Consider the following 22,652-nt stretch of genomic DNA (forward strand, 5'->3'; position numbering starts at 1 on the left):
GTAAATGGTCTCCATGCACTCACTGTAGCAACAAACCTCTGGTGCTGGCCCAGAATAAGAATGTATTTGATTTTTGTCCCAGTGTTAGATTTTGAGTTCCTGTCTACAGTAATTAATTATCAACCATTGCTCCCAGGCCGCCTTCTTTGCTATTTTCTAAACAGTAGCTCCTGATTTTGCATTATATAATGATTGTTATTTCTTCCCAGGTGTATTACCTTACGTTTATCTATATTAAATCTTATTTCTCTTTCCTCTGTCCATCTCAAAAGTTGCCTCTAACCTTATTCTCCAGTGAGGAGAGATCCTTTTTCAGAGCTGCTTTGTTTATGGGATGCATTGCTGGAAGTGTGTAATAGGTAAAATAATTGTGTAGCTCTCCTAGATGTTTCATTTCCTCTTTTCTGCATTCCAATTCTGCTCCCTCTGATGTAGTCAATGCCTTCAATTCAATCAAGAACTAGCATTTAAAGAGCTGGCCCATTGTCTGGGTAATGGCAGTAGTCCAGTTATTGAAATTTCTTAATCCTTTGTTTGGATTAAATTTCTTGTTCTCTTCTCAAACAGGCATGGGGGATGACAGAAGAGATTAAACTATATTACACTGCATCCCAAGCCTACAAAATATATTTCATAAGAGCGACTTGTAAATGCTGTCAGTGTCCTCTGTTTTGCTGTACCTGTAGGAAGTTGTTTAATTTCATGCCAGCACTTTCATTTTGGCCTGTTTGGATTCAGTTGTGTCTCGACTGGATTTTACTTTGATTTTTAGCTGACAGATTTTTGGTTCTGGGCTAATTTTTGGCACAGTAGCTCCAGTATGGTACTTCATCATTGATTTGTACCCTGATGCCTCTCAAGTCTTCTATAATTCTCTCTGCATATCAGCAAAATGAAGGTGAACCAGCCGAGAGCAACCCTTCAGGTCTTAGATTGTCTTTGACAACACCTTGCCCAGGAAGATTTGCCCGATCCAAGCCAGACACGTAATTGGATCTGGGCAAGCCCCTCACACAGATGAGAAAGTGAATCTTTTCCATCAGAGTCACTTGAAATGTTCTTGAAACACTCTGTAGATGCCAACAGTTGCTGCAGCAGCCTACTCAGGGGTTTGGGAGTTCCTGCTCCCTTCCTGGCTTTGGCACTAATGATCCTGCAGTCCCGCAGGGAGTCAGCTCAGCAATGATGCTAATTAATTACTGCAGACAGGAGCTCAAAATGTAACATTGTTGAAAAATATCAAATGCCTGTGCTGTTTTGTCTGCAGCCGGTCTCTAGCGGCTGCATTTGGGGAAAATCTTTAGCACAGCTAAGAGCAAAAGCTCTCACTCTCTCTCACTGTGCCATTAAAGAAATATAGTAGTGAAGGACAGAATAGAAGCAAATGCAACAAATTTCAAAGTAGCTAAAGTGAAATACAGAAAATGAAAAATTAGTTCTCAACAGTTTTAACAGCAGGGTGCTCTTAGGAAGGTTACTGCTAGAAACATAAGACCAGGAGAGACCATCTGGGTCACAGAGTCAGTCCCTGCAAACACAAGCTGTCATTCAATAATAAACACTGAGTCCAGAACGATTCACAGAATACTGACTCCACATGCCTCCATACGCAACAGGCCTCTTTCAACATCTCACAATAATCTTAAGACCTACTGTGAATACAAAAAGTCACATAAATAATGTGCTTTAGGAAAAGAACAAGTGAAATCATGGACATTGTCAGTGTTTGAGGACACAGATTCACAATCCAGAATTACACCTTTCCTTTTCTCATCACACGTACCAGCACACTGCATCAGATCAGGTCACAAGCTTGGCTGAAAACTCACCAGATAAAATTGGGATTCATTTTCTGTCACATCGGTCCCCTGAAACCAATCAAGAATGAGCAGCTCTTTTTTTTTTTTTTTTTGGCAAGCTTAGTTCTTGGCTGCAAAGCTCCCTGGACCAACCGACAGCTCAGCTGCACAAACACCAGGAGGGACCATGGTAGTTCTGACTTAGATAAGGAAAACCTGCTATGGAATTGCACTCCAGAGATGAAACTGCAGCAAAGCCAACCACATGGCCAGCTGCCACTGTGTGTTGGGTTTGCGTGGTAGGATAGCCAGGGGCAACATGGGTGGCTTCTGCTGGAGGCTGCTAGAAGCTGGCTCTGGGGCAGACCTGCCTCTGGCCAAGGCTGAGCCAATCTCCACTGGCAGCCTGTAGACCCCAAGATGGATCACATAGAGGTATCCCAAGAAGGCCATGTCCCTGTGGAAACCCATGCTGGAGCTCCAGTTGGTGCTGCTACTCAGTAAACCATTCAATGCCTACTCACTTTTTATGGTGAGGTTTGTTTTCCTCTAGTTCAACGTGTCATGGCCACCAGAAAAGTGAAAATGCATGGCCAAGGAGGCAGCGGAGAAGTAGAACAAACTCACTTTTTGCACTGGCAAACTGCTAGAGTGGCTATGTGGTTCCATTGCAAGGCTGTGCACTTGAGCAGTTCCCGTTGAATGCTCATATCCGATCCTGTCCCATTCCTGTGCCAGCATCCACAGTCATTCAGCCTTGTGATGGACAGGATTAAAGACGTAATTAAACTCAAGGAGTCTGAAGAAAAAAAAAAAAAGCAGAGTTTTTTTTCAGCCAGGCCTGTTCCCTGATCAAGTTCATGGTAGGGCTGAACAAGATTTGTCTGTCTGATGGCAGAACAAGAAAAAGTGGATAGATGCAGTACATAAGGAGTTGGAGGAGTTGGTGGACAAAATTTTCAGATGATCCATTCTTGAGTGAGTGTTGGTGATAGCCTGCTTCAAGCACAGAGTTGGAGTAGATGACTCCCTAGATATGTCCCTCCCAAACAATGTTTCCGTGTCTTTATAATTCCCTACTTCAAGAACAGACCGGTACTGCAGCCATACACCAGTACTCGCAGTAAGTTTGGTACACATGCTAAATTAACTCTACTAATAAGTGTATTTTAAACCTTCACAAGCTATTAATGATGAAGTTTCTCTCAATGATTTTTTATCTGTCCTGACTTAAACCAGCCAGCTCTGTTAAACTTCAGCTTTTCTTGGGGAAAACTCCTAACTGGATGCTATTTCCACTCTCCAGCTGCCCAGCAAAGCAATCACTCAGAGCTTTCTCAGAAGACTGCCACTGCATTCCTTCAGTGCTTCTCTGCACTTATTCCTTCTGCTCTGAGCACAACAATAGAATAGTGACTCTGCTTTTCTTCCTAATGTAGGAGCTCTCCTATGGAAAGGACAAAATTCACCTTTTACAATGTAGCCTTTCTGTCTTTATTTAGAAAATGTGGGATTACGATTTATAAGTATTAGTAGTGCTAACGGATCACCAAAGCAGCAAAACGGGAAATAATGTGACAGAAGATCTGGCAGGCACTGTTCCTTTAATTCACAGCACGCATTAGGGTAACGCAAACACTCTCAGAGTGCACGTGTCCACAGTTCCAGGGACTGTATCTACCAACATATGCAATGGATCTAGCAAATGTCAGCTGTAATATATAATAACTGTTCATTGGCTGTATGAAAAAAAAGGGAAATAACTATTAGGATGTGACCTTGCTTTACACACAGCATCAGAAAATACAGTGCCCATGATTCACCAGCACCAGGGCAATTTGCAATTTCAGTATAGGATGGGGGGATGATGTGATTGAGAGCGGCCCTCCAGAGAAGGATTCGGGGGTGCTGGCCAATGAGAAGCTCGACATGAGCCGGCAATGTGCGCTCCCAGCCCAGACAGCCAACTGTATCCTGGGCTGCATCAAAAGAAGTGTGGCCAGCAGGGCAAGGGAGGTGGTTCTGCCTCTCTACTTTCCTCTTGTGAGACCTCACCTGGAGTATTGTGTCCAGTTCTGGAATCCTCAACATAAGAAGGAGATGGAGCTGTTGGAACAGGTCCAGAGGAGGGCTGCAAGGATGATGAGAGGGCTGGAACACCTCCCATACAAGGACAGGCTGAGAGAGTTGGGCTTGTTCAGCCTGGAGAAGAGAAGGTTCTGAGGAGACCTTATAGCAACCTTCCACTACCTGGAGGGGCTACAAGAAAGCTGGAGAGGGACTGTTTATAAAGGCACAGGACGAGAGAGGTGGCTTTAAACTAAAGAGGGGCAGATTTAGACTACACACAAGGAGGAAATTCTTCACTGCGAGAGTGGTGAGGCACTGGCACAGGTTGCCCAGGGAAGCTGTGGCTGCCCCATCCCTGGAGGTGTTCAAGGCCAGGCTGGGTGGTCCTTGGGCAGCCTGGTCTGGTGGGAGGTGTCACTGCCCACAGCAGGGGGGTTGGAACTAAATGATTTAAGGCCCCTTCCAACCCAAACTATTCTGTGATTCTAGGATTCAAGAAGGATGTGTAAGCCCTAGAAAAAAAATAGAGGGCAGTAAAAATGATCCAGGGATTGAAAAACAATCCCTAGGGTATAAGGTTTAAAAACTCTATTAAATCAGAGAAGAGTGGTGACTGGATCAGTGTGCACAGATATATACATATGGAGAAGATACCTGATAGGAGAGCAAGCTTTTCAATCTTGCATACGGAAACATAACAAGATCTAATGGCTGGAAATTGGATTTAGACAAAATCAAGATTGAAATAAGATGCTATTTCTTAGCAGTGGGGTTAACTAAACAATGAAACAACTAAGCAGGGGAGGTGGTAGAGTCATCACTGCTTGGAGTCTTTAAAGGAAAATGGGACATTTTCCCAGGATACATACATCAGTCCACCCTCCACGAAAGCTTCTAAAGGAGACCGGACAAAGTTATCTCCAAGGTTGCTTATGGCCTACTAGCTAGGAAGCCCTTTTGTACAAGTCTATGAGTGCATCCCAACAGAGTGCCTGCTATGCCATTTGAGTTGGGGAACTGGGGCTGGGCCTACAGTATCAAATTTATAAAGTCCCTTCTGGAAGAAACAGTGCCCTCATATCTCAGGCACAAACTTGAGCTAAATATTTATCATCTGCTAGCAGCAGATGCATTTTTTAAATTAAAAAAAAACAACCCAGAAATAAAAATATACTACCCATAAATATTTACAAAATTTTCATGGATAATATTGCCTTTTGTGTATCTCTCTTTAAAAGCATTTTGCTAAGTGCCATGACTTCAGAAGTCAGAGATATCTAGCTGTGCATGCATAAATTTTCCTAGAAGACACAGTGGAAAAAAAACTAATTGAAGATAGCATCAAAAAGGATCTTTAAAAAAATGAAAAAAATACCCAACTTTGTTTTCTTGACTACTTACTCTGTGTGTGCCTTTCACTTAGCAGTATTATTTTCTAAAATCTATGTTTCTGCTATGATGTGTTCACTGTTACTGTTACACACTGGATTAAAAAAAAAGGTTGATGACATTATAAAGTTTTCAGTGATTGTTCAAATCTTCAGGGAATTGGATCCTTCCCTCTGACATTAAAAAATTTACAAAGCACCACCAACAGATTTGAGACCTACTGTTCAATCTAAAGGGTGAGAAGGAAATGCAGGAAGCAGGGACAGTTATCCTGGGAAAAGTATTGGGACGCTGCCCAGTCGTGTATGGATGTGGTCAGGAAGACCGAAGTGCAGCTGGAGCTGAACTTGGCAAGGGAAGCAAAGAATAATAAGAGGAGCTTCTACAGGGATATCAGCCAGAAAAGTACATGGTCCTCCACAACATCCTTCTCTCTACATTGGTGAGAGATGGGTTTGATGTGTGGACTGTTCAGTGAATTAGGAATTGGTTGGATGGGCACATGCAGAGGGTAGCAGTCAATGGCTCAATCTCTGGATGGCGATCAGTCACAAGTGGTTTCCTTCAGGATTCCGTTTTGGGAACAGTACTGCTTAATATCTTCATCAGTGACTTAAACAGTGGGATCGAGTGCACCCTCGGCAAGTTTGCAGATGACACCAAGCTGAGTGATGTGGTTGACGTGCCTGAGGGATAGGTTGTCATGAAGATGGACCTAGAGAAGCTGGAGAAATGGGCCTGTGAGAACAATAAGGCCAAGTGCAAGGTCCTGCACACGGGTTGGACAACTCCCAGTATCAATAGAGGCTGGGGGATGAATGGATTGAGAGCAGCCCTGCAGAGAAGGACTTGGGGGTAATGCTGAATGACAAGCTAGACATGAGCCAGCAACGTGCACTCACAGCCCAGAAAGCCAACCAATCATGTCCTGGGCTGCATCAAAAGAATTACGGCCAGCAGGTCAACAGAGGTGATTCTGCCCCTCTGCTCTGGTGAGACTCCAGCTGGAGTACTGCATTCTGCTCTGGAGCCCTCAGCACAGGAAAGACATGGACCTCTTGGAGCAGGTTTAGAGGAAGAACAAAAATTATCAGAGGAATAGAACACCTCTCCTGGGAGGTCAGGCTGAGAGAGCTGGTGTTGTTCACCTCGAGAAGAATAGGCTCTGGGGAGACCTTTCCGTGGCCTTTCAATATTTAAAGGGGCCCTACAGGAAAGATGGGGACAAACATTTTAGCAGGGCCTGTAGTTATAGGACAAGGGGTAATGGTTTTAAACTATAAAAGGGTAGGAAGATATAAGGAAGAATTCTTTTACGACAAGGGTAGTATAATACCAGAACAGGTTGCCCAAAGTGGTGGTAGGTGCCTCGTCCCTGGAAACATTCAAGGTCAGGTTGGACAGGGCTCTGAATAATCTGATCAAGTTGAAGATGTCCCTGCTCATTGCAGGGGAGTCAGAATAGATGACCTTTAAGGGTCCCTTCCAACCCAAACTACTCTATGATTCTAATATCAAGAAGATATTAATTTTCATCATTTTCATAATTTCATAGATGTCAAATCTTAATCCATTATGCCCAAGTATATTATGCTGCATAGTTCCTTCCTGACTTGTCATGGGCTAATTATCGATGGTTCACTACATTCTAATAAAACCTTTATCTAATCTGTCTGTCAAATGGAAATGAAATAACAGAGAAAAGTTGCCAAAATGACTACTTGAGATCCTTCAAAAAATACAAAAGCGGAGAAAGATGTTCTATTACCCTCCATTCCATAGGCCATTCTGAACTGCCTCATGAACAATGGTTTTGTTTTGCTTCTTCAGTTTACCTTTTTCTTACTAATAAGCACCAGCTTTCATACAAACATCAACTTGAATACTGGAATTATTTTGAAAGAATGCTATGTTTATAGATATATTAATCAGTTATTTGAGAAGGCAGCAATTCTGCAGTCAGTGCTTTGGGAATATACTCTCCACCCACTTACAGATACAGAATTACGCTGTAGTCATGATCGTATCTCTAACTTGAAACATTGCTTTGCCTCGCTGAAGGGGGAAGGCAGGTCTCCTGATAAACGTACTGGAGGAGGCTGTGCTTTGCTCTTTGCCATGCTGCTGTCTGCCTCCGTGACCTTGCAGTAGATTCACAATTTCTATAAAGTTATGGTGGATGAAACAATTACCATCCTGTCTTTCCTGCTCCTCTGTCAGTACTTTATAGTCTTCATTAAGAAGTAAAACAGAACAGTTTTAAGAAGCAGCTACGTTGGATAGCCATTATTCCACAGCAACAGCTTACAGCCCAAAATACACACTTAAATGGGCATCTTCTATTTTTACCAAGAGGGAGGTAGTCCCTGGCACAACGCCACATCTGACACCTGTATATGGCAAACGCATCTGTTACTGCAGCTAAACCCTACAGAGGTAATGAACAAGAGGCCACGGGCAAACCATTTCTCTCTGGATATGCACATATGGCTTGATGCTGCAATATGTGCAGAATCCTCCAGCCAGGTCTCAGCCAGAGGCAGAGGCACTGTGTATTTGCATGACCACAGTGTTGTAGCTAACCTAATTAGCACCATGTCCAACCTAATTAGTACCACCTACCAACAGGGTTAAGTACTTGGGTGCAGTAGCATTCATATGCAAGTCTACAGCTGCTGCTTCCTATTCTGCGAGTAACTCGAGGAGTATGTACTCTGTTAAGTCCTATGCTCTCTTACATGGTGTAGAGGTGCCCTCTGTCATGTTTTTTTTTAAATAGCAAACACAGATAATTTTATTTTATTGCTTCCAAGGCAATATGAAGCTTCACTCACTGCTGTTTTCCCATATATTTTCTGTTTAACTGAATGGGAAAGAAATGCTTACCATACTAAAATACTGAGATAAAATGTGTTTAGGATATGCTTGTACATGTGTCTAAAAAGAACCGAAACAATGAAAACAACTAGGTGAAAAGAAATCCCTAAGCCTCTATGCTCAGCTGCTCATGTAAGTGCTGACTCTCTGCTATCCTGTCTCTGGGGCACTAATTTACAATTCTGTAAGATGTTACTGTAAACTGCTTAGTAGCAATGCTACGTCCATTTGCACAAGCATGAGTGATGATCCAAGGTGTGAAGCAACAGAAAAGCAGCCTCTGGTATTTATATATGACCTTAGGGAAGTGCATCTCCTTCAGGGGATAGCTTTGGGAATTTTCTTTAAAAAAAAAAAAAAAAGATTCTGTGGCAGTTTAATTTCTTTTATCTTCTCAAATTAACTGACAGAGTACGCCCATTTCAAGCTAGCACATGGATGCATTAAGTGTAGCAATGAATTGCAAAACTCCTATAAGCAACTAACCTGGACATTACTAGTTGGCAGCTTATCATATGTGTCATGGTAGAAGTTTTGAAAGATTTGAAGGATGCGGTGATTGCTTCAGGAAAGGATACTCCATATGCTGCGGGTGACCAAAAGGACATCATTAACGCAGCTACAAGAAAAGCAGATGGAGTAGATATGGAGACCGAGAGAGAAGGGGACAGCAGATGACAGGAAAAGGCAAAGTTTGTGAAGTGCTGTGGTGCGATTGAGAAGGCAGCTGAGCTGACAGAGCACCCAGATACTGCTGAGTGGGTGGATTCCATGGGCAGAACAACCAGGCAAGCCCCTACAAAAAGCAAGTACTTCTGTGCCGGATTAGCTCCCACAACTGGCTCACTGGGGTGGGCATAAGCACCAGTGTCGACACAAAGGAAGTGACAGGAACCAGCCCATAAGGACAGGTGAGGAAGGGGGCACAGTGCTACCCTTTTGGCAGCAGCTAGCTATTAGCTTGGCTTAGCTCTATCAGCAAAATTAGGTCACGGCTCAACAGCTCGCAACAGCATGACGAAACCAGCATAAGCCACTGCTGTGCTGCAACCTTGCATCTCTCGCCACTCGTCTCTGCCCCAGTCCCAGCCCCCAAACTGCATCTGCAGAAGTGCTGCCTGATAGACTAAACTAGATAAATAGGCTGGTTGAAAAAGGTGCCTTTCCTCCCTCCCCCATGCTGCTTTTCAGCCAAATCAGGTTCCTAATCTGGTTTACCACACAACTGAACAAAACAACCGTGCCAGCAAACTAGTGGGTATATCAAAGAGACAAGACTGAATGGCTGGGAGCAGAAACTGTCTTAGGCCAGCACAGCTGCCAAAAGAATTGTCAAACTGCACTCTCGGAGGACCAGAGGGCTTGCAGAGACAGGGAAATGTATGGAGATATACTAAAGAGGTAAGTACAAAAAGAAGCCACAGAAATAGGCCAGAGAGATAAGTGCAAGAATAGTGTTTCAAGGGACCTTTTTGACAGGTCAGGTCAGGCATAGGAAAAAAAGCTGTCATAAGCAGGACGAGAGATAACAAAAGCCTAAAAAAAGCACATCAGTGATGTGGACAGAGATAAGAAGAGACTTTGGAGAAGAAAAGGAAACAAAATTCATATACATCAAGATAAACAGGTCAAAAAAGAGAGTGGAGTCAAAGATGACTCCCAGGTTACAGGTCTGACTGACAGAGAGTAATGGTGTGCCTTCCAGGCAGGATCACAAAGTCCCTAACCAGGGAAAAACAAGGGTCCCTGTGTGGGGACTGCAGATGGAGTTTCAAATCAGGACATTTTCTGAAACACTATACGTTTCCTCAACAGGTGGAAACTTAATTCTGAGTGAATTCCCATGGTTTTTTTTCAAGTGAGCTTAAAAGCTAACACACCTACATTTGCTCATAATGGTAGAAGTGGCTGGTATCGACAGCACTGCCGTGGAGGACAAGGGCCAAAAGTTGTTCAGATGTTTTGCAAACCTTCACATAAGAATCTAGAATGGTCCAAAGCCGCATCTTTTAGCCTTTACCTTTCTGAAGGGAGAAAGGCTATTTAGATTCAGAAGACTTGACTCTGCCTCCACTGTAATTCTGCTACTGTCAAAACCTAGAACTACAGCTAGGAGTGTTTAAGAGCTGGGTTTGATGACAAATTATTACATCAAGATGGAAAATGAGTCCACATTTGTCTGCTTAAGTAATGGAATGAAAAAGTAAACCACTCTCACTTCTTTCGATTTACACTCAACTTCTAGAGATATTTCCACGCAATCTTGTCTCCTTCAGTGCCATCCAGTGGAATTAATGTGAAATACCACACCTCTGCACAAGGAGAACAGAAAAATACTGCAGCACACAAAACAGCTCTATATTTTCAGAAGGTGCTGTTCACACCAGGTAAATTGCAGGTTGTCAGGGATATTGGTATAACAATAATGAAAAACAGATCCATGATTTTCAATAGCAATAATTCAAATTAGATCTGACATTGTTGCCTGGAGTCTCAGGAAAGCTCCCTATATAATTTCTAAAATAGTTATTTGTGTCTGCAAAATATGTACCACATACAAAATTCATACTGGTACAGCGTGGCATAAAGATTTAATAGCCTCCATTTGTGCAATACACCTACCCACAACCCAAGCCAGTAGTTGTATTTTTTCTTTTTCTCCGAGGCATTAATAGTTTGACTGAAGGAGCAGATTTATAGGTACTCACATTCTCAATAACAGAAGTATTTTAAAGACACATTCACATACATTTGTATTGTATTACATATGCATGTGCATGTAGACATGCATACATGTTATAGACAAATATACGCATATATAAATGAAAGTTCAGTATGTTATAGCCTCATAATAGATTCTTTTTCAGATAAGACCTCTTTGCCCTTTTAGTGCTTTCCCGAATCCTCTTGAATTACAATGAACTCATGCCAATATTTGCATTAAGATTCCTAAGGCTGTTTTCTTGCTTTTTCCAGCTCTAGGGTAGAGCTGTCTGCCAAAGGCCTAAGGCTTTCTACCTAAAAATTCTTTAAATGTGGCTTGCAAGATGGATTTCTGCAAATAAATGGACTTCTATCCCTTTTATTCCTTTATAACACACAGAAAAGACAAGAAAATATCTCATACTAAATTAGAATGGCAGAATATTTCCTTGGTCTTACTTCCCCTACCAGATGCCTGCTGCAACAGAAAAAAACATTGAAATGCTAATGTGTCTGTGCTCTCTGAGTTTTAACTTCCCTTTCTCCAAGTCTTTGTTCAAATCCCAGTGGTTCCTCTGTCAATGCTCCCCTTCCCATCACAGCTTGTCCCTTTTCACAGAGCCAAGACTTGATTCTGTTTGATTTTGTCTGCTCTGCCGATGTGCTCTTATTCTTCTGGTTTCCTCACTGGTTTCCACATCTATCCTCTCTCATTTCTCTTAGTCGGAGGCTCCTGGGATACAGTCCCTCTCCAATTCCTCATCTATATGTACTTGTCCTCTTTCATTGAACTCATTCTCCTTCATTTCTCCTTGAGAATTTAATTTTGTTCCTCACCTAAATCCCGGCATCCTACCCCTATTACTCTCACATTAAGCTTTTCTACTCCCTAGTAGTAGTTTCAGTCTGACCATCTCCCCTGCCTCCGTACTTACTATTTCCCTGCCCTCAGTCAAATCCTTATCCCCACATCATTCCTATTGTATACAATCAATCACTTGTTAAGAAACAACAACAGCTTTTTGGGAGCACAGGGAATTGTGCTATAGCCTCACTCTCAGTCCAGAGACCCACCCAGTCCAGAGCAGCGAAGAGAGAGGCCCCTTTTGGTCCCTGCACCCCAGTAGCAGCAAGGATGCTACCACTGCACAAGCTAAATCATGAATGTGGAAAGTTCATCTCTGCAAAGGCGTATAAATTACGGTGAATGCAGTCATGCAGATCAAACAGCCCCCTCCCAATTCAGTTTTTCACGATAAATTCCAAGTCTGCTCTAGAGCAAAAAGGCATTTAAGCACTTCAAAGATAAGAACTCCATGATATTTTATCTGAGACAAAGCCCCTTTCTTTTCCTGCCTTTGTTTTTAGATCATGTTTGTTAGCAGTAAAGTCATCCTGAACTTCCATCTTCAGGATGGTAAATTTCATGCCAAGCCTTAAGCACAGCTTAGCAAACAAAATTCAGCAAGCAGTGTGCTACCTTCAGCTGTAGTCGAAGTTTAAGAAACTCACAAAAAAACAACTCACAACCCGATTGTAGGCATTGTCACATAGTTCAAGTCTAACATATTCCTAAATGCAAGATAGTGTTTAAGCTAGTAATAACAGCACATATGTGTAAAGGAAAATGATCATCAGTGAAGCTCTTTATTCTTATCTTTAGTTTTATCCACTGTAATTACACAACACGTTTTCTTCAGTTGAGGAATCTTGGAAGACTGGATCATTTTAGTAATCCAGTGCTGCTTACAGTAGCATAACAACAGCTGTGTAACTGTGGTGAATCAAAAACACAGATCTACTCTAACTTCCCTTACACAGAGAAGCCTACATAGTCATTAATGTTTTTTTCAGCAAGTGTTTTCTTTTATTCCAAGGATTAGTTTACTGAACAGCAGTGACTGGCTACCTTGGCACATGCAGACACATCTCCCTGGAAGTGCTGTCCCTTACCTGACTAGGAGGCCTTTAAAGCTCTGCTCCAGCAGAACGCACACGTTATCTTAGGATACAGCAAAACATCTCATCCCCATCCTTCTTCAAGCTGCATTTCTAATGAACTTAAGCCAGGGCTCTCAATTGTGTACTTACTCCTTATGACAGGGAGCAACCCACAGATGGTGCTCAGAGGATTTATTGTGCCAGGCCAGTAAGATCCCACTGTTATTACCTTTCTGTGGCAATAACTCAGAGCTTTATCTTTGCATGCTATGATGTTAAGGCCACACTTCTCATATTAAGCTGAATAAAGAGTGTCACTGTATTTTAACCTTAACTGCACAGAACATAATTGAACTCAATGGGACTACTGCCCTCTGTGTTTCAGCAGGACTCAACTTCGAAGAAATAATAATTCACTAGTTTACAAAGGCAGAAAGAAACTTTATTTATTATACAGGAAGTGCAGGTGCAATGCTGTGATTACAGACACCGGTGTGATTCACCTTGAGATTTTAGTTATATCTTGCCAAAAGAAGTTATTATCGAGCCTCAAATGACTCTAACAACATTACTGTCAATGTGGCATTTAGAAGTTCCTTCCCCAGTGGGAACAAAAACATCTCTCCTTTCAATGTTGAAAATTAAATGCACAGTATTAGCACCATCAATGAGGTGTTTAACTTCAAAATTGCCTTTCCTGGTGAGAATGAAAACGCTACTTGTTTTCTGGTTTTTTTTTTAAATTAACAGCAGTGTTTTCCTCTCCTTGCTACTACACACACTTGTTTAATCAACCTGAGACACCATGTACCTCCAGTGCTCCTAGAGCATTGCAGGAATACAATTATACTTGTTTGTGCATTCACGTGCGTGACATCCCACAGTTTGGGGCTGGGATCTAGCCTGTTTCCAGTATGATTCAAGCACACAACAATAAACTAGAAAGAATATGTCTGGGAAAAAAAGGTAGGAAGAAAAAAGGCTCAATTTTGGTTTAAGTTACCTTTGTACCAACAGCAAAGCTAAGTTAATGCAGAAGGAACATTAGAGAACATTACAGAAAATTAACCAAAACTAACAGCATGAGATACCAGATCATAGAAGCTGCTCACTACAGCCAAAAGCTGTTGTGAGCCATTCCAAAAGCATACAGGACTGCCCTCTGACTTTTCTCTGTCACCTATGTTTGTGTTCACACATATAGTCAGTGGGCAAAGAGATGAAATGGCTTTCAGTTCCTTTGTCCTCCAAAAACCAGGCAAGAAAAAGTTGTTCTGATCAGTCCTTGAGCCACCCTAGGACCAGATAACACACTAAACTTTGTAGCTGCACTGAGTCTCCAGTGCTCCCTAAAGCAATGCGCCCTTGGACTAGTTCAGGACTCACAGCTGAGTCCCTATACATGTGGGGTGACCAAGAGCAGACGTAAAACTCTGAGACACAGAGGCCTACTCAGATGTTTGGCATCGGGAACTGATGTTCACCCAGCAACTCCAGAATATGATTTCTGGGGACCCTTCTGGGTGTACAGGATAACCCCTATAGCCTGCTAGAGTCTAACCCTCTTCAGTCCTTAGTCACTTCACTTGGAAGCTTAGATGGTTGTGGAGGAGAACACGACATTCAAGACTGTGATGTCTACTCTGCTACCATTGCAAGAGTACAGGCCAAGCAGTCCTGCAACAGCTACTCATGCCTGGCTGAATTCCTGCTGCCCTTGAGGGGCTGATCTCAAAGCCAGTCCCACTGGCTTTATTAAAAAACAAATTGTTTCACTGCAGAGTATGAACAAACAGGCTGGCAGCATGGACAATCTCACTCGAATGCAAACTCAAACCTGTATTTGCCAGGAATTCCATTCTCTGTTCCCTTTTAGGGTCTGTATTGATAATGAAGTCAAGAACTGCAGTATCACAGACTCTGAGGTCTAGGAGACAGGCACACCTCATTTCTAGGTGAAAACCTTAATGTGACAGATCATGCCCTTCATATATGTCAGGCTACATTACCAGATAACCACGTGCAGGACTGCTACAACAAATGGCTGGAGACAGATGGGTAGCACTACACCCTTAGTGACCACAGCGCTGTTTCTAAACCTTCTGATGGTGTTCCTAAACAAACCTAATGCTCCAAGACACCCACACCAGAGAGTGTACAAACTTCCTGCCCTTTTCTTCCTCTACATGCAAATACAAAACAACAGAAAATTTATCAGGTCCCATCCCACTCACTACCACTCACTCACCCTCTATCACTGAATTATTCTTGCCAATGCACAAGACTGAAATTGTGTGGGCTAACCAAGAAAGTGAAGGAAAAGCACTTCCATTCTAGCAATGGAATCCGAGCAAAAGTGTGTTGGACTATCTTTTTCTGGCTTAGTTTCCTTAATAACTTGGGTTTGCACCACAGAGGTAGGACAAGTTCAACCATTACATAACAATTCTAATGAAATAAGACATTAAGTTGCTTAAGGAGAAACACTCCTCCCTTAAATGCTCCCTGTTTTGTAGTTCACATCATGATGACATGCAGGTGTTAAAAATTGAAAACTTAAGCAAGCACTGACTTCTAATTCAAGGGCAGAAAATCAATACAGGTCTCCTGGGGCAGCCCTTTGGAATTCAAAACTCTCTCCCCTGTTGCATTAATTCAGCAAGCGCCATCTTGGCATATTGAAACCTGGGATATTTCCAGTGTGTTTATTACTTTTTCAAACAGAATTCTCCAACTGGTTTTGAATAAAATCTTGGGGTAAATTTTTGCCATGTGAAGACAGCCTATGCAGCTGCATGAGCAATTATCTGAACGCTTTGTAGCCAGCAGGCTCCATACTTAGAAGCCCTCATTTATTAATGTTCCCTCTAAAATGCTACAACCCGTTTTCTTGCCACTGCTTTTCCTATCACACACCAAGGGGGCAAAAATATGAATTGATCCCATGAACTCTTACCTCAACAAGGCTGGAATGAATCCATAAGCAGAAAGATCATAGAATCATCAAATCATTAAGGTTGAAAAAGACGTCTAAGATCAAGTCCAAGTGTCAGCCCAACAGCACCATGCCTGCTAAACCTTGTTCCAAAATGCCATGTTTAGACCTTTTCTGAGCACCTCCAGGGATGGTGACTCCACCTCTTCCCTGGGCAGCCTGTAGCAATGCTTCACCACTCTTTCAGTAAAGAAATCTTCCCTTATATCCAATCTAAACCTCCCCTGACACAACTTGAAGCCATTTCCTCTCATCCTGTTGCTTGTTACTTATAAGACCAACACTTACCACACTGCAGCCTCTTTTCAGGTAGTTGTAGACAGTGATAAGGTCTTCCATCAGCTTCCAGACTTAGTCTGGGTTCCCTCAGCCTCTCGTCATAGGATTTGTTCTCCCGCTGCTTCACCAGCTTTGTTACTCCTGTCTGGACATGCTCCGGGGCCTCAATGTTTTTCTTGTACTGAGGGGCCCTAAAGTGAACACGGTATTTGAGGTGCAGCCTCACCAGTGCCCAGAACAGGGGCACAATCACTGTACTTCTGATCACACTTTTACCAGGCAGAATACAATGTGGGAAGCTGTGCCCACACCATTTTTTTTTCCCCCTTTCCCACCTCAAAAACGTGGCAGAAAGATGGGGAATCAGGCAGCGTGACCCAGGCTCAAGGGCTGAAGATGGCGGGTGAACAGCTCTCCAAGGAGCTTATGCTCCTGTATGAGCCGGAATGCATGCGCGCACAGGGTGCCAACCGCATCCTGGGCTGTATCAAAAGAATCGTGGGCAGCATGGCGACAAGAGATAATTCTCCCCCTCTACTCCACTCTCATGATTATCCTCCTGGAGTATTGTGTCCAGTTTTGGAATCCCCAGCATAAGAAAGAGATGGAGCTGTTGGAACAGATCCAGGGGAGAGCTACAAAGATGATCAGAGGGCTGGAGCACCTCCTCTATGAGGACAGGCTGAGAGAGTTGGAGTTGTTCAGCCTGGAGAAGGCTCCCAGACCTTATAGTGACCTTCCAGTACCTGAATGGGCTACAGGAGAGCTGGGGAGGGACTGTTCACAAAGTCTTATAGTGACAGGACTAGGGGCAATGGGTATAAAGTGGAGAGGGGCAGATTTAGTTTTAAGATAAGGAAAAACTTCACGCTGAAAGCAGTGAGGCACTGGCACAGGTTGCCCAGGGAAGCTGTGGCTGCCCCATCCCTGGAGCAGTTCAAGGCCAGGTTGGATGGGGCCTTGGGCAGCCTGGGCTGGTGGGATGTCCCTGCCCGTGTCAGGGGGGCTGGAACTGGGTGATCGCTAAGGACCCTCCCAACCCAAAGCTCTCTCTGATTCTATTGCTCTGGGATTCGCACGCGCCTGCGTGGCGTCACCGAGAAGCCCCGCCCATATACCCCGCCCTCATGATGAGGCCACGCCCCTAGGGCGCTCTCTCATCCCGAGGCCACGCCCCCTCGCCCTCCCGCCGCCCTGAAACCCCGCCCCCTTTCTCCCGCCCTCTCCCGGAGGCCCCGCCCTCCTCCGCGAGACCCCGCCCCCTCCCCCCCGAGGTCCCGCCCCTCGCCCCGGGGCGGTGCGCGCTGGCGTTCGAGATCACCCGTCGCGGCCGGAAGTGGCCTTGCGCGGCGGTTTCCGTTTCCTGGGTGAGAGGAAGGAGGAGGAAGAGCCGTTGGAGGAGGCGGAGGAGGAGGGGGCGGCCCCGCGCGGCGGCCATGGCGTCGGGCAAGGCGTCGTCCGAGCCTTTGGGGCGCACATCGGAAGAGGTGGCCTGGGCGGAGACGCTGCGCGGGGCCTGCGAGCCCGAGCACCAGTGGCGGCACCGCCGCGAGTTCCTGCTGCGCAACGCCGGGGGGGAGCTGCCGGCGGCGGACAGCGCGCAGCAGCAGCGCCTCGTATCCCTCTCCATGGTCTGGGCCAACCACGTCTTCCTGGGCTGCCGGTGAGTGCGGGGCCGGGGGGGGTTTGCTGGGGAGGAGCGGCCGGCTGAGGGCGGCCCTCCCGTCCTGTTCCCCTTGTCGCCCCTGCAGGTACCCGGCGCAGGTGATGGGGAAGGCGCTGGCAATGGCCGAAGGCATCCAAGTGACCGGCGCGCCCGTCCACACCACCAGAGACGAACTGGTTGCCAAGGTGAAGAAAAGAGGCATATCAAGTAGCAATGGTTAGCAGATCATAGCTGTGACAATACATAGGAGTCTAGAAAATGCTTGTTTATTTTAATGTTGTTGCTTTACCTCGTGCTTAAAACTAGTCGGGATAACTGACATTTAAAATTCTTTGTTATGCGTGTCCCTTCTCCCTGTTCTTTTCTCCTCATACAATACCTGTGAAGTAGATGCAATGCATAAATGTTCCATCAGTGATGTGGAGCTCTTGATTTGAATTTCTGCAACCAGTGTGCTTTTAGCTGATTTTTTTCCTATGACATGTAGACTGTTGAACTCCAGCTTAAATGCACTGTTCTTACTTTGCCTTTAGCGCGAATCAGATGTTGTTGCTTTGTGAGAAACTTGGTTTCTTAAAGTGGTATTTTAAAGGTGTCCTTATGATATTAGTAGGCAGAATGCACTCTTTTTTTTAGGTGGGATAGTCTATTTAACATACTTTGGTCATTTTTGGTTTGGACTTCAAGAATATAAATATGTACTTGCCTACAGGCCCTAAACCAAAGCCTGAAATTTTGCATCTGAGTATTTTTAGGTTTTTTGTCAAAAAAGTACAAAAATATTCTGAAATAGTAGGCTAATACTTAGAATTGCAGTTCAAGGTGTGTTTCTAACGTACGAATTTTAAGATTACAGAGATTATTGCTAGAAGTTTTTTGAAAATAGATAAATTGTTATTAGATGGATATTTCCCAGTATAGAAATTAAGGAGGGTAATGTTTTTTCCTTGTTTTGCAGAAGGGGTAGAGGAGCCCCCCAAGAAGCGAGCTGTTGAGAAAAGCAAAGATTCTAATGATACTAGAAAGGATGTGAGAACCACCAAGGCAGAAACTACAAAGGAAAGAGAGAGCATATTGCCAAAAAAGCAGGAAAAAGTTATTAGCAAAGATCCAGAAGGTTCCCAGTCAACATGCAGTTCAAACCAAGGGATGGTCACAGAATCAGCCATGGAAACAGAAGGAAAATCTTCAAATGCTGAAAATACTACTGAGCAGAATCTGTCTTCATCTGAAAAAGAGTCAAGAGAGAAGCCTTGCTCAAATCCACCTAAGGAAAGCAAGCGTGAAAATGTGCCGTCACCTGAAAAGAAAACTACAGTAAGTGTGGTGCCACCAGCTGCCAAGAGTTCCCTGGAGGCAGTGGCAGCAGCAGTGCCACCAGCTGCCAAAAGTTCCCTGCAGGCAGAGGCGGTGGCAGCAGCGGTGCCACCGGCTGCCAAGAGCAGCCCGCAGGTGGAGACGGTGGCAGCAGCAGTGCCACCGGCTGCCAAGAGCAGCCTGCAGGCAGAGACAGTTGCAGCAGCGGTGCCACCAGCTGCCAAGAGCACAACAGGTGCAGTGGCGGCAGCAGCAGTGCCACCAACTACCAAGAGCACCCTGCAGGCAGCAGCGGTGGCAGCAGTGGTGCCACCAACCACCAAGAGCACCCCGCAGGCAGCAACAGTGGCAGCGGCTGCCAAGAGCACCCCACAAACAAGTGCTACGTTGCTGTCTTCCAAAAACCAAGTGAGTACCCCAGCACCAGTATCCAAGAGCGGAGCTCAGGCAGGCACCTCGCTGCTGCTGGCCCCCAAAGCTGGGGTGGCTCAGGTGGGTGCCTCGTTGCTGCTGGCTCCCAAAAGCAGTGCTCAGGCAGGCACTTCACTGCTCCTGGCTTCCAAGGGCGCTGCTAAGGTGGGCTCCTCGCTCCTGGCCTCGAAGAGCAGCGCTGAGGTGGCTGCCTCGTTGCTGGCTGCTCGGAGTGGCGCTCAGCAGGGATCCTCGCTGCTGACTTCAAAGAGCAGCGCTCAGGTGGCTGCTTCGCTGTTGGCCGCTCGGAGCGGTGCTCAGCAAGGGCCCTCATCGCTGGCTTCCCGAAGTGGAGCTCAGGCAGGTGCTTCTCTGCTGGCCTCCAAGGGTGGCACGCAGGCAGGTTCACCACAGCTTGCTTCCAAGAGTGGCTCTCAGGCAGCTGAAAGCCCTGCTAAGGCTTTGTGCAAACCGTTAACCAGCGAAGACGCAAAGGAAAGACAACCTTTTTTCAACAGACTGTACAAAGCTGTAGCCTGGAAACTGGTTGCTGTTGGAGGCTTCAGTCCTAATGTAAATCATGCGGAACTTCTGAATTCATCTATTCAGTCTGTAAAAGCTACGTTAGATGTTGCTTTTGTTCCCCTGAAGGAACTTGCAGACTTGCCTCAAAATAAGAGCTCTCTAGAAAATATAGTTTGTGAACTGAGGTGCAAGTCTGTCTACTTGGGTACTGGCTGTGGTAAAAGTATGGAAAATGCCAAAGCGGTTGCTTCAAGAGAAGCTTTGAAGTTGTTCCTCAAGAAGAAAGTCATTGTGAAGATCTGTAAAAGAAAATACAAAGGTCGCGAAATTGAAGATCTGGTACTTCTGGATGAAGAATCAAAACCTTCAAATTTACCTCCAGCTTTAAGAAATCCTCGAGAGATCTTGTAGGGGAGAATCACTCTTTGTACCATGTATAGTGTTTCAACCGAAGGACTGAAGGTTACTTTTGTACTTTAAAAATGTAGGCTTCCAGAAATTTTGTATTTCTTTCTCAGTTTTGCAAGACGATGATAGTCCTTTCACTTGGTAGCAATTGTATAAAACTTGTTAGAGATGACAAGTGTGCATTTAAAAGTATGCCTTAATATGTAGCACACTAGTGTGCTGTTTTATTTGCAAAATAGTCTACCTAATCCTTCTATTTTTAATTAAATGATTAAAGTACAATTTGCTGTTTAAAATCCGGCGGTTTTGTATTCTTACGATTTGATGACGGCAGAGCGCTCGTCTACCATGTCTTTTTTAGCCACGTAGGAGTATGTGCTTAGGGACCACAGTACTTGAATGATTGAAAGTTGTTAAAAATTTCAGTCAACAAAGTTGAATCGTTTGTTTAAAGTGTGTTGCTCGTAGCGTTCACCGTTGCTCATACTAGGAGAGAAAATAGTTGGTGGACTACTTTCTATGGGATGTCATAGCATTCGTGGTGTAAATTAAACCCCCTTTAAGATTATACTGGCAGATTATTGGTTAGTGGTCGACTCACAGCTACTTCAACCACCAGAACTCTAACCAGATTTCATTTATGTTGTGAAATATCATTTACAGTTGTTTATTTGAAACACTTGATTTGTATACTGAGCATATTTTGACTGCTAATAAAACCTCTGGGATATGCTTCTATAGTACTTTGGGTTTGACTATTAAATATTCCAGCCATTGCAATAACTTTGCAACACCTTAAGAAAAGCTTTACTTTTGGGTGGCTAAGGTGTAATCCCATAAGTATTGAGTAGTTTTCTTTGGATGCATAGCTGAAATACAGTAAAATTGATACAGCAGACTTATGGAGTATCTGTTTCTTCTTTTGTAAGACCCATATAAGCAAAAGGAAGATGATGCTATCTGCTGGAGACAGCGAGTGTGTTATAAGGGCTTCACACTACTTGAGCCCTTCCTTTGCTACTTTTTTATGCCATGTACAGAATGGTTTGACTCAAAGAAAGTGGGAGACTACCTTTTATTTTTAATGTTACCGAAATAACTTGCGCAAACTGCATGTTTTGATATATTGGATAATGATGTGTAATTGTAAAACCATAATGTCTTCAGTGCTATTTTGGATTAATCTTGTCTGATGACGGTAGTTGGCATCATTTAATTGAGACTTTACACTTGACTGACAGATCCATTGTTGAAGTACTACGGCAGTGAATAGGAATTCCTGGGATCTCAGTAGGATATATGTCGACTTAAAGACTACTTCTGTGATTCTGGGGACTAAGCCACAATGGTGGTTTTACGCTGTGCCCTATGTTTTTGATCAGCAGTGGCTGTCCAATCCGCAGCACCTCGAGCCTGCGAGGCATTTGTGCTTCCCAACAGCTGGATGAGAACTTCCTCCGTCTGACTCCGGTGCTGCTGTGGCCCTGGTTGCCCTTTGCTCTAGTTCGGTTTCTCGGGAGCTCCCCCTCGGGTGTTTCTGGAGCACCACGCGATGTTCTGAACGCGATGTGTCAAGTTGTGTCTTACCCAGCGTGAGGACTGGTGCCTGCCTGCAGCACACAGGGAGTTGCGTGCTCTGTTTAGGAGCTCTGCTGTTCATGCCAGGAAGGGCGAGATCTCTGTTCGAATCCTCACCCTGTTGGGGTGGGAACGTGGAATGACTGTTTTGTAGGGCTGGAATTGTGTCGTGTGCCCTCTGAAGTACAGCCTTTCTAGGTGTTACTCTGGGCACCTCCAGGTTGAGAACTGCAGTGTGTTGCAATGCGAAAGCCTGCGTCTCCCATCTGTAAAGCAAAGTTCACAGTATATACCAACCTCGGGGGGGGGGGGGGGTGGGGGCCTTTTTAAATTTGTGAAAGGTTACTTTTTTTAAAGTTTTTGAATGTTATTCCTCTTTGATGTTTGATTGTGATTCATTAAAGGATGAGTCCGTAGCTACTCTTAATAGAGGAAGTTGAACTGTTGTTTTTATTTCACATTCTGCATGAGAAGCAGTTCAACAAGCAGATTCCACTCTACGAGTAAAGAAGCGTGAAGTATTTGAATGAGAATTTAGTAACATTTTGTTAACCCTAACAGAAGAAAGAAAGATTTTAAAGAACTGGCTGTTCTGGGAAGTGTTTGTGCAGTCCTATCAGCTGTAAAACCTCCAGGTGTCCCGCGTGCTGTCCTGATCCTGGGCAGCCAGGATGCTGGTCTATTCACCTTTAAA

General features: G+C 44.4%; 2 protein-coding genes across 6 annotated transcripts in view; both read left to right on the forward strand.

Moving 5' to 3' along the window:
• WWC2 (WW and C2 domain containing 2) overlaps positions 1-22,652 on the forward strand; it is a 298,844-nt gene that overhangs the window by 138,353 nt on the left and 137,839 nt on the right. The gene's annotated exons all lie outside the window — the stretch shown is intronic.
• Positions 17,430-20,676, forward strand: CDKN2AIP (CDKN2A interacting protein). Of its 5 annotated transcripts, none has more exons than XM_069855911.1 (4): positions 17,430-17,716; positions 17,805-17,935; positions 18,678-19,271; positions 19,329-20,676. In XM_069855911.1, the coding sequence occupies exons 1-4, from the start codon at positions 17,490-17,492 to the stop codon at positions 20,381-20,383; spliced, it is 2,007 nt and encodes a 668-aa protein (XP_069712012.1). In that variant the 5' UTR covers positions 17,430-17,489; the 3' UTR covers positions 20,384-20,676. The 5 variants fall into 5 exon arrangements, with proteins under 5 accessions (XP_069712012.1, XP_069712011.1, XP_069712013.1 ...); XM_069855910.1 differs by having other exon boundaries at positions 18,678-19,040; positions 19,086-20,676; XM_069855912.1 differs by having other exon boundaries at positions 18,678-19,040; positions 19,137-20,676.

Source organism: Phaenicophaeus curvirostris, chromosome 4, assembly GCF_032191515.1.
Source record: "Phaenicophaeus curvirostris isolate KB17595 chromosome 4, BPBGC_Pcur_1.0, whole genome shotgun sequence".
Lineage (NCBI taxonomy): Eukaryota > Metazoa > Chordata > Aves > Cuculiformes > Cuculidae > Phaenicophaeus > Phaenicophaeus curvirostris.

What these genes read in the sequence shown, in the direction of transcription:
- CDKN2AIP (XM_069855909.1), top strand. Translation starts at nt 17,490, where the DNA reads ATGGCGTCGGGCAAGGCGTCGTCCGAGCCTTTGGGGCGCACATCGGAA. An exon ending in CACGTCTTCCTGGGCTGCCG is followed by an intron (nt 17,717 to 17,804) that starts GTGAGTGCGGGG and finishes TCGCCCCTGCAG; the next exon opens with GTACCCGGCGCAGGTGATGG. An exon ending in AGGCATATCAAGTAGCAATG is followed by an intron (nt 17,936 to 18,677) that starts GTTAGCAGATCA and finishes CTTGTTTTGCAG; the next exon opens with AAGGGGTAGAGGAGCCCCCC.